General features: G+C 34.0%; 1 protein-coding gene across 2 annotated transcripts; it reads left to right on the plus strand.

Moving 5' to 3' along the window:
• Nucleotides 1-218: 218 nt before the first annotated feature.
• Nucleotides 219-2,002, plus strand: LOC103434460 (uncharacterized). 2 transcript variants are annotated; one of them, XM_070822904.1, is made up of 2 exons: nt 219-366; nt 898-2,002. In XM_070822904.1, exons 1-2 carry the CDS (start codon nt 364-366, stop codon nt 1,606-1,608), a joined length of 714 nt encoding a protein of 237 aa, XP_070679005.1. In that variant the 5' UTR covers nt 219-363; the 3' UTR covers nt 1,609-2,002. The 2 variants fall into 2 exon arrangements, with proteins under 2 accessions (XP_070679005.1, XP_008371043.1); XM_008372821.4 differs by lacking the exon at nt 219-366 and adding an exon at nt 490-775.
• The last annotated feature ends 10,845 nt before the right edge of the window (nt 2,003-12,847 follow it).

A 12,847-nucleotide genomic window follows, 5' to 3' on the forward strand; every position in this document is an offset into this window, starting at 1 on the left:
GGCACGTCATCATTGCGCATATCTAATAATGATTGAACTCACACCAACTCCGCGGAAATCGCCTTCCAATTTTATAAGAGATTTTATTCAAGAAAAATGTTAGGAGGTATCTGATTTTTTTATGAATTTTCTGTTAACTCACAATTAATATTAATTTTTTTACTAATATTATAAAATATTGTTGGATAAAATGAAGTGGCAAGAGTCTATTGAGAGTCTCGCTTTTTGAAAGAGTTCAATTAGCATTTCTATTTATAGAACTATATATGGGTTGGGTTGACCTTTAATTTCCCCCTTTGTGATTAAATTGCTAAGTATACGTATTTGAGCATTAACAAGTTTATGATTAACTTGTAGCTCCAAATGGTATCGAACTTTACCAAGTGCTTTAATTTACTTTGTTTTTGTTTCAATTCAGAAGTAAAAAATAACATATGGAAAATGAATTTACTTTGTTTTTGTTTCTTCCATCCATTGCTTTCTTGTTATAAGCCACCATTTTTGCTTTCTTTCTTTCTTTTATTCTTTCATTCTTCTTCTTCTGCTGCTTCTATTTTGTCCCTTAATCTTGCTTTTTTCAAACCCCAAAATCTTTTTTTCAACGACAAAGCTGGCGCTCAGCTCGCATTTTACATAACCCAGTTTTCAGAATCCCGCCGAATCCAATTTTGCAGTCCTGCTTTTCTCAAAAGTGCTTTTGTTCTGTTTCTTGAAGACGCTCACGGGTTCTTCATGGACAGAGTCGGACTTGGACCCCTCCATTTAATCCCAATCTGTACTTCTTTTTTCTCTCAGCAACAATTCTTTCTCCGAATATTTGTCTTTCTTCTTTTGGGTTTTTGTGGCGGGTTTTGAATCATTTGTTGAAGTATGAGTCAACTAAGTCTGATATTGCAGGAAGCGGTGCGGAGGGAGAGGGCGGCAAGGACGGTCCTCGAGGTTCTGAGAGAGCAAATGGACGACGCGGATGGAGCGAGGGGAGTTGTGGGCAGGCGGAGCTTGAAGCAACGGCTGAGACTGAGCGTGTTCGGCTGCTGTGGGGCCACCTGGGGATTCGGACGGACGTCGGCGATTGGCGCCAGAGAGGATGAGGAAGATCAAGAACCGCAAAATCTTCCGCCACAAGAACGAGTGGTTATAACTGTGGGCCAGGCTGGACCGGTTAATATTTGGGATCCGGGTTGCGTGGCTCCGGTTTCGCACGGATCGGGTATGAATTTGGCTGCCGCGCTGGCAGCCGAGCGACAGTTGCGGGCTCCGCAGGATCCGGAGGGAGAGGGGTCTGTGGGTCCCACGGGTAATGCAATCGCGGGAACAACAGCGCCGGGAACGCCGATGAGAGTGTCGCTGATGAGGCTGATTGAGGAGACGGAGATGGACGGGCGCGACGAGTTTGGCGGTGGCGCGACGGCGTTGAGCGAAAAAACAGCGGAGGGAAATATAGGGAGCGATTCGGTGTGCTGCGTGTGCATGGGAAGGAAAAAAGGTGCGGCTTTCATCCCGTGTGGGCACACATTTTGTAGGGTGTGTTCCAGAGAGGTGTGGTTGAATCGAGGCTCCTGTCCCCTCTGCAACCGTTCGATCCTCGAGATCCTCGATATATTCTAGTGATCGTCGGATTTGATTGGATGATCAAGAAAAAAACAAAAAAACCAGAAAATATTTGATGTGATTGTTTGAGGGAGGATGCCTCGAGATTCGTGACAGTGTTGAAACTTTGACGGTGGAATTTTCAATCACTAGAAAAATTCAATTTGTTCACATGCAATATGATGCAATATGGGGTTCTTGAATTTCTGCAACTTGAAACGTACAATGAAGCTGCCATGAATTTTGTTATTTTTTGGGTATATTTTAATGGGTAATTTTTCCCATTTTTTTCCAGTAATGTTTCTTATGCATGCCATGCACTTGGTGCTTGGAGTTGAAGTTATCTTACGTTGTCAAAATAATTAAGAACTATTATGAGTTTAATTTTCTTAAATAACAGTAAATGTTAGCATGTCGTTGTATAACGAGTTTGAATTTCGATCAGTACACTTCTATCAGTTAAAGTAGAATATTACTGGTACATGTGATAATGCATGATTATCTGAAAATATCGTCACAATCATACCAAAATACCATGTTAGCATAGTCGTTATATAATGAGTTTGATTATCTTCACAATCGCACCATAATGCATGTACAAGGAAGCTTTTGTTAAAACAAAAGAAATTTTTATCTTCTTTATATATATTTTAAATTTTTTGGAAACGATATCTACACTAAGGGGAGGTAGAGGAGTGAGCTAAGCCTCATATTGGGCTATCCATAATAATGTGGTTCAAATTCGCCTTTGCCAAGAATCGAATCTAAAATCTTTCACCAAAGCCGAAAGAGAAATTGTAATACTAAGTGTTATTAAAAAAGGGTGCATTTTTGCTCACCCACACTAACTCTAGGGTATGCTCACCACCCCTCTCAATGTTTGCCATGTGTAATCCATACTAACTCTAGTTAAGCCTTATTTTTATTTTATTTTTACTTTAATTAATAGGTGAGAGAATCCAACTTGTACTTATTTACTTCCATATATATCCTTTCTTTTTAAATATTTTATTAAAACTTTAAACTTCATTTTTGAATACATACCGACTCAATCTTCTCTCCTTTTTGAATACATACCAATTCAACCTTGCATGCATATCTGGATTTTCCATCTGCTATGCTTTTCCATCTGCTACGTATTTGGTTTTTCCATCTGCTACCTATCTTCTGGGTTTTCCATCTGCAATTTTTTTTTCCTACTAGAAAAAGGTATGCAATTCCCATTTATTTGCTTTTTAGGACTATTATAGATAAGGATGGGCATTGAACACCCATTTCGTGTTGAGGATGAGGCAGTGGTGGTGTAACCGAACGGGATAGTACTGCCTAGAGTCTACATCTTCATCTTCATCATACATACTTTAAATTATGTTCCATCATGGATTATAGGATGTCAATATATAAATATATATGCTTTTCTTAGGATTATTATAGAGTGTCAAAATATATGCTTTTTATGATTATTATAGGGTGTTAATATATATGCTTTTTAGGATTATTATAGGATGTTAATTTAATTGAATATTAAGTAATTTGGTACTTATACAGATGGAACATCAAGATGATGAGTTTCATACTCCATCTTCTCGTGATGCCAAAGAAGCAGTTGATTGTATACACTTAGATTCAGATTCAGATTCCGAAACCTTTGAAGTCTTGGATCAAAATGAAGAAAAAGGAGAATTTACAAGCAAAGTTGGTGATATTTCTCTTGGGATGACTTTTGATAATGAGGACGATGCATATAATTACTACAATGCATATGCTAGAAGGGTTGGATTTAGCGTGAGAAAGAATAGAGAAAATAAGGACAGGTCAGGTGTGCTAAAGAAAAAACAATTTTGTTGTTCTTGTGAAGGTTTTTATAAAAAAAAAAAAAAGAACTCCAAAGAAGAAAAGAGAAGAAACAAGATGTGGCTACAAGGCGATGCTTGAAATCAAACTTAATTTAGAAAGGAAGTTTGTTGTGACAAATTTTGTTGCTGAACATAGTCATGTTGTTGTTCCAGCATCAAGTTCCCATTTATTAAGGTCACAACGATTAATAGAGTCTTCTTAAGAAAAATTGATAGATCAAATGCATTCTGCAGAACTACAGTCATCTCAAATCTTCTCATACTTTACCACAGAAGCATGAGGGTCTCAAAAACTAAATTTTATTCAGTCTGATTGTAACAATTTGATAATGAGAAAGCGCATCGGGATTCTTAAAAAGGGCGACTCAGAATGTTTGCTTGAATATTTTAAGAAAAAGCAATCTGAAGACAAGTCATTTTTCTATTCTATTCGAACAAAAGAGGAGAATGAAATAAGTGGTTGTTTTTTCTGTGATGGAAATTCGAGGCGCGATTATACTATATTTGGTGATGTTGTGTGTTTTGATACGACATTTAAAACGAATAGATATAATATGGTGTGTGCCCCAATAGTTGGTATCAATAATCATGGTCAAACCATACTTTTCGGGTGTGGTTTGGTAGATGGAGAGATAACAGATGCATGTGAGTGGCTTTTCAAGGCCTTTTTACAAGCCATGGATGAAAAAACACCAGGAACCATATTTACATATCAAGCCCAATCAATCACTGCTGCGATTAGTGAAATATTTCCTAATTGCCACCACCGACTTTGTTTGTGGCACATATATCAGAATGCTGCAAGGAACTTGAATTGTGTTTTCAGTGAGTTTAAATCATTTACACAGGATTTCAAAAGATGCATATATGATCCGGAGACTATTGAAGAATTTGAATCAAATTGGGATAAATTACTTGATGATTATGAATTGAGAAGAAATGATTGGCTAGAAGGGAGATATCTATTACGTGAGAAATGGGCACAAGTTTATGGTCGAGACCATTTTTGTGCAGGTATTACTCTTGATCAATTCCTATTATATTATTTATATATATTATTCACAAGTTTCTTTTTTCACTATACTGTGATCAATTTCCATTTTTTTCTTAGGTATGACAACAACACAAAGAATTGAAAGCATGAACAAGTTTTTGAAAAATTATTTTGCTCGAAACCTCCTTCTGCAAGAGTTCGTCATCCCATATGGTAGAGCAATAGCGGATCGAAAAGAAAAGGAAAGGCAAGCAGAAAATGCAACTAAACAGAAATGGCGTAGTTTGTATTCTGATTGGAATGTGGAGATTGAAGCATCAAAGCAGTATACAAGTAAGATTTTTTATTATTTCCAAGAGGAGGTTAAGAAAGTTTTAAATTTGAGGCCACTGAAATTAGAAAGTGATGATGGGCTAACACGTACATACACAGTAATGAACTCAAGAAAACGAGGAATTAATAGAACACTTATATATGACCTTGCAAATCAAATAGTTTTGTGCAGTTGCAAAAAGTTTGAGTTTGAAGGGATTCTTTGTGCACATGCTCTAAAGTTATACTATGATTTAGACTTATCAAGTATACCATCCAATTATTATTTGAAAGGATGGAGCAAGGATGCTAAATGTGGTATTGGATTTGATTCTTATGGCGAACCGGCTGTGAGTAATTTGGACTCATCTTCTTTGGTTCAGTACAGTGAGCTATCTAATATAGCACAAAGAATCATAGCAAAAGGTGCAAAAAATAGTCAAAATTGTAGTTTTTTGAAATCTGAGTTGTTAAAGTTGGAGAAAAAAATGGAAAAGCATGCCAATTTTGGAGAACAAGATGATGTAAATTATGTTAAGCATATGACTGAAGCTAAGAAAAATCTTAAGATCCAAGATCCAAAAGTTCAGAAGTCCATAGGTCGGGGCAAAGGTAGAATGAAGAGTGCTTTGGAATCTAATCAACCTAAAAAGAAAGGTCCATACAAGAGAAAAGGTTAGCACATATTTGGCTTGTTTTTATTTACTATTTGATTCACAATTTGCAATTGTCAATGTAATTATTATTTTAATTGTTTAATAGCTTTTAAAGAATCCAATTCAAATGCATGCGAGATGAACGGACCATCAACAAGATATGCACAAACTCAGGTTTAAAGTTTAGCAATTTTTTGTCATGAATGTTTTATTTATTTATTTATATTTTTGTCCATTACCATTGTTTTAATATATTTCTGATGGATCAATTGGAATTGGTATCTAGGGTGATATTGGAATGCCAAGTCAAAACCAATTCAATATGGCACCCGTAAGTCAAGTCACAAATTTTCCTTATGGATTTCCAATTGTTCCTTGTGTTCAAGGGATTCAAAAGCACCAACTTGGATTTCAAGCTATAAGTCCCATGATGTCCAATTACTCATTTATGAATCCTCGGGTTTGTATCTTCACTGAGTGTACTATATATAGTGTACTATATTTTTGTTCTCTAGTTTCATAAGTAATTTTTTCCTTTCTATTAATTTGCAGGAAAACATTCAACCAATACCTCTGGGAAGCACTCCTTAACTAAAATTTTCAAATCCATCAACATCAAACATTCAACCGATACCTCTGGGAACCACTCTTGAACTGAAATTTTCAAATCCATCAACATCTTAGATCAAGTTGTAATAGAATTTAGAGAAATTTTTTTGGAACGACAACCTTTGAAGTGGAGAATATTCAACCTACTAGTTTTGTAAAAATTTATTTGGATGAGTTTCATCTCAGACAATTGTATTTTGTTGGATATTGATGAGTTTCATCTCAAACAATTGTATTTTTTGGACTAGCTTTTTGTACAATTTTATTTTGATGAATTTCATCTAAAACAATTGTATTTTTACGATTTTGGAAAATCCAGATACGTAGCAGATGGAAAAGCATAGCAAATGGAACATCCAGATACACATGCAAGGTTGAATTGGTATGTATTCAAAAATGAGAGAAGATGAGTCGGTTTGTATTCAAAAGGAAGTTTAAAGTTTAAATAAAATACTTAAAAAGAAAGGATATATATGGAAGTAAATAAGTAAAAGTTGGATTCTCCCACCTATTAATTGAAGTAAAAATAAAATAAAAATAAGGCTTAACTAGAGTTAGTATGGATTACACATGGCAAGCATTGAGAGGGGTGATGAGCATACCCTAGAGTTAGTGTGGGTGAGCAAAAATGCACCCATTAAAAAAATAAGCTTGAAACGTTGGCATTTGTTTCCTTGTGTGGTTTTGTGGAATCTTGAAGAACATTTGGGGTGGGTTTGGACCAACTACAACCACCATCAACCTATATGTGGGCTCAATGTGTTTTATTTTTTCCAAACCCATACAAAAAAGTCCAATGCTGCTTTTCCTATTAAGAATGCGTACCAAACAACGCAAATGATGGTTTTCTTGCTCAACATGAAGTTGAGTACTCCTTCGTAAAAAGTTATAGATTGAACCCAAAATGAAGTTGGGCCTAGGTCCTTCGGTTTGATCATATTCTAAACCACTGTTGGGGATTCAATGAATTAACTCCGATACACTTAAAAAAGTAAACATTTAAGTTACACATAAGAACAATAGTCGTTACATTGCGTTAGAGCAAACAATCTAACACCTATTATTTCTATGTGTAACTGAAATATGTACTTGTGATGTGCGTTGTAGAAAATCTTTAAATTCAATCTGTCAACAAGCCATTATTAATAAGTTCAATACGATACTGTCTCGAAATTAAACTACTACTCATCGTCGAGGGATTATCTTTTGATACCATGTCAAGATTCTGAGAAGTGAACCAACATTGAACAACTAGTTTTCTCTAACAACTTTACTATTTCCAACTCGATCACATGCTAGCGCGCATATACAACAGATGTGCGGTTTTATGTCAAAATGTATGAAAGTTAATAATGGTGGAACTTTTCATTTACGAATAGTAATTTACTGGCCTAAACGACTTATGATTAACACAACACAAGTTGAATCCAGCAATTCGAAAGAGATGCCCTTTTTTATTTATATTTTTATTGAAAAAAAAAACATATATATTTTTTTATCAAAGTAAGATGCCTTTTTATGTGTGTCGTCGTTATTAATTTGTTCGTGCATTCCTTGTTTACTAAATTATTCCGCACGCTTCATTTGTGTGTGAGTCAAGAGAGGTCAGAGAGCTTAATCATACAGTGGCTCAAAAAGTGGTCACTATTGCAGAAAAAGTATAAGCATGAGCAACCCACTTCAGCAAGAATATAATTAAAGAACTCATGATATATCAATCTGCATGGCATACATGTATCAAAAGATTCACATATACAGTTTACATAAAAAATGGGCATCATATTCATGAACAGCATAGACATGTTATATGGATTATGGAGAAGGAATTGTATGATCATTGTTCTAAAAATCTCTGTCTAGCGTCACTTAAGTTCGTTTAGACATCTAGGAGTTAAGTCTTTGCCCGCCTAGTGTTTAGTGCCTAACGCTTTTTAGAACATTATGCAGGACACAATTGTCTCGTGTCAATAATACAAAGACATGCGTTAATTTCTTTCTACGTGTCTTTGCATTGATGACACATGATGTTACTCTAGCGGTATACGTTTTATCATACAAGTTGCTCTCGCTGATATGAGGTGCTGGTACGAATATGATGAGCTGAGTTCTGTGAAATGAATGAACGTCTATCTTTCGATGTTGCGTGCAAGGTATCCACAATCTACATGTCCTTTTTTATGTGAAAGTGCAGCGTGACAAAGACAAATCTCCGAGTTCGTGAAGTATACATTATTCAATCAATGGCATCAAAATTCCACTTTTGAGAAAAGAAAAGAAAAACATAAAGAGAAAGCTTCCTCTTCAATTGGTTCCAATTAATAATGTGGTGCTTTTTTTAAGCAGCGGGACAAAGATATTCCGCATGCAATATAAAATCCCATTTCGATCACTTTCTACTTTTGTTCGATGTTGATTCATTCAAGATGCTCTGGGTTTATTCTTTTTCAGTTTTTGGCATGAGGGAGGGAGAGAGAGGACTGGTAACTAGAAGAAGTTAAAATCCAAATGCAACCCTACATTTCTATTCGCACGCTTTCCCTATGACTTTGTTTGCAACGAGAGCTTTTTAATGTGCTCGAAATACAGTGCAGTACACTATATATTTTGATATACATGTGTAAAGATATTTTTTTTCTAGTATTCATGCACTTGTATAAGAGGTCGCACTTGGTGCGATGGCAAGTGTCTTCGCCCATGAGCGGTAGGTCTCGGGTTCGAGACTTGGGAGCAGCCTCTCCATAAATGGGGGTAAGGCTAGCCGACATTCACCTCTCCCAGACCCTGCGTAAAGCGGGAGCCTTGTGCACTGGGTACGACCTTTATTCATGCACTTGTATAATGACATATAACATATGTGTCTGTATTCAAAATCTCTTGTTTGTAATCCTACATTTCTCCTACACGTATATATATGTAATCACATGACATATCACCTATACGTCTATGTGATCATATAACCCTATATGATCATACCCTATATTTTAAGTACTTAGTTTTAGAAACACTCTTTTTTCTATTGCTTTTGTTTTAGTGTGATGATCTCATTACTATAAGATGATACTAATTTACATATTATAATATTGGACAATATAATTAACCATAGGGTATTTTCATATTATAATAATAGAGCCAAGCATCTATATATCTCTTATTATCACGTCATTTATCCATGAAAATGTTTCAAGTTAGAATGATGTTAGTGATGTCAAATTTTTAGACTATTTTTTATAAACTACATGATGTAGTGGTTGATAATTGAACTTTATTTATACCACTCACATGTCACAAAAACTTGTAAAATTATTGATTAATGCATTGTACACATGGCAAAGCAAAGTGATCACAATCTTGATGATATCAAATTTTTGTTGTTATATATTAATCTAGTCGCCCATAACATTGCATGGTGGATCTACCCCATCTATGACTTATCCAAATTCTCAATCACATGACCGAAAGAGCAACCGGTCAAATATTTGCACGATCAAGGAAGAAAGAATCTCCTCAGGGAGGGTCCACTTAATTATATATATTATATATGTGATCAACTGATATATACTGCATCACATCAGAAATCTTAAAACTCGTTTGAATGTGTTTTTAAAATAATTAAAAGTACATTTAGAAAAAAGATTTTTAAGTTCTAAAAACACTTAAAGTGCTTGCTATAAGAAGCATCAATTATGTGCTTTTTCCATGAAGCACTTTAAGTGCTTTTTTAGGATTTACTTGTATTTTTACTAAAGATTAGATCTAAAAATATGTTCACAAAAAACACTTTTTAATTATTTTAAAAGCACATCTAAATCAACTAAATAAACTCTTAAACTTGCAACCCTAAGCTTAGACCGTTTATTGATGGCATTTGATTTTCACACGTGGGGTTCATAGAAAAATAGTAATATATCGGATCCCGAATAACAGGTTGCCATGCATGCGAACATAAATGTGAGATGGACAACCAATAGAGTTAATCGAGAATGCTGGGTAGGGAAGTAGGGATTGAGAAGTCTATGATATGACGAGTGTCTATAACTTCTATATTTTTTAAAATGAACTGTCAATTTAGGCTCTTAATTATTACGTAAGTAAAAATTAAAATTTTAAATTAATTATTTTTTTAATTCAGAAAATCAGTCATTAAATGATAAAAATTTTACATCCTTAATATTAGATCTGAAGCTACTATATTCAATTTTCCGTTAATTTAAGTAACGTTACTTACATATAATACACATTGGAGGGTAGATTGTTAATTTTTTTTGTAAAGAAATAGTGTATGGAGTTAACTTTGGAGGGTGAATTAGACGTTAAATTTGTAACCTATATGAAATATTAAGGGCTTATAGACAAGAAAATGATTGTATTACACTTTAAAGTGTGTTAAGTGACTTAAGTTGACGAAAAGTTGGATAAAATAATTTTGAATATAACAGTATGGATGAAATTAGCAATTCTTAATGAATTTAGAGACTTATTTTACCGAAAAAATAATTCAGGAACCTAATTTTCATTGAAATAATAGTTCAGGGACTAAATCGGAGCACTTCACCCTATTTTTTATTAAGTGATGTTGTGAGTAGTGTTTGAAATTTTTTCGAAACAGTTGATATTATTGGAGAAACTCTTAAATTTTGGCTCAAATCGATAGATTTTGTTGATATCTTGAACATGTTGGTTAAATATCGATAAGCTGCCATATGATATTCACTGTAGTTTCATTTTATATTTCCACAATTTTTAGCAATTTTTTATCATTTCCGTCGAAAACAACCTATATCGATATTAATATTAATATATTCATCGATATCTCCATAAATTTATATATCGATAATTATAACACTGATTGCGAGAAAGATAAAGAGATGTAACACTAGTTGCACTCAATATTCTGCACACGAGAAAGTTCATCTGCAATTTATTAAGTAGGTTTTCTCCATCCTCTTGTGGAATGATGAATATGCTTTTTGCCGATTAAAATCGTTTACATGCAGTAGGGTAAGTAACGTTACTTATTCACAAATTTCATTCATATTATTCGAATGCAATTAAACAACTGAATTGACTAAAATAATTACATAAATAAATGTAAATTGTTGTTTATTATAAGGCAACTAGCTAGTTGAGTGCCAAGAGGAAAATCATTCTCCAACTGAAAGGAATTCAATCCATCTCATCTCATTGATACGATCCAATTATTCTAATAAGCTGCTTAGATTCTCAAAACCATAATGCTTATTCTTTGACAGTCTAGCTCATATCTTATATTCTTAATTCTCACCTTGTAGATTGACAGATCCTACGAACTCTCTTTATATATCCAGTATTAATTTTTCATTGGCAGTTTAGCTAAAATAGTCTCTAAAATTGACTTAACTTCTCACTTTGATTCTTAAAATTTGAAATCGATAAAACTAGTCTCTGAGTTTTTCCACCGTCAGTCATCTTGGCCCTTCCGTGAAAATCTCCGTTATGCTAATCTCATGGACCATTTTAGCTAAAAAACCTTTCTTGTTTCTTTTTGTACGTATTATATATATATATATATATATATATATATATATATATATGTGTGTGTGTGTGTGTATGTGTGATGTATAGGAATTTTTGTTAATAACTTGTTTCTTACTTCTAAATGATTTCCTGTAATGCACCATTAAATACAACTAAATTGACACATGATGAAAGATAAGTTGAGATTAATTGAAGTGCAACATAAGAAAAAAATGGTGTCGTAAACTAATGATGCGACATTTTGCGAGTAATTTAAAGGAGGTGGATTGTCTGCCCTCCCATTTCCATACTCTTTCCATCCCCTCCTATTTTCTGTGATCACGGTTAAGCCACGTCAACATTTTATATTTCTATTACTTTTTTGTTTTATTATTTTTATAAAAAAATCAATATAAAATGTTGATGTGGCTTAACCATGACCACACAAACAAGAGAGGATGAGAGAGTATGGAAACGGGAGGGCAGACAATCCACCTCCTAATTTAAAACACTAGCATTGTGTACTGATTAGAGACGCCAGGGACGTCCCGAGGGTGTAGATATATTATTCATGTATTATTGCTCAAGCATAAAAATATAATTATGAATTTGCTAATGTTGTCTATTATTTTTAGTGGAGTGTGAATGCTTGCATGCATGGATGATGACTTCATCAAAATGAACCAGCCAAGAAATTGCATTACTAATTTGAAGATTATAAGACAATATATAGGTAAAGCCAACAAAGAAAAAAATACATGGAATTTGGAATTTGATCCAAAAACTAACAAAGTGAGCGTCACATAGATGGATATATGAAGAGGGATCATGTTCCAGTTGTATATGCATGTGCTTTGCTTTGCTCCCTTAATGAAAATGCATGAATCCTTGGCTCGATCAATATGTATGTATGTATGTATGTATGTATGTATGTATGTATGTATGTATGTATGTATAAGTTCTACACTTTTTTAGTTACGTGGTTTGTGCGTAATTAAGTTCAATTAGCATATATTTGAACTGAACGACTAAAGAGATAAATCAATAAGACCAAACTTTCTATATTTTGGGGTGCATGCAGTCGTGCAGGTTTAGAACAATTTTCTAAGATGACTCGTATACTTAAGGCCTAATTAATATGTTATCCTTTGAAAGTGTTTTGAGTTTCACATTGCCCTTTAAAAGTTATTTGATTTAACATGACTTTTAAATCATTTTTTATGTCCTGTTTTACTTTTGCGTTTAAGTTTGTTAAGTTTTCCGTTCAAGATATTTACGTGGCTAGAGATAAAGTGAAATCTGAAAACACGATTTAAAGTGAAAGTTAGGTCAAAATG

Source organism: Malus domestica, chromosome 05, assembly GCF_042453785.1.
Source record: "Malus domestica chromosome 05, GDT2T_hap1".
In the NCBI taxonomy this organism is placed as follows: domain Eukaryota; kingdom Viridiplantae; phylum Streptophyta; class Magnoliopsida; order Rosales; family Rosaceae; genus Malus; species Malus domestica.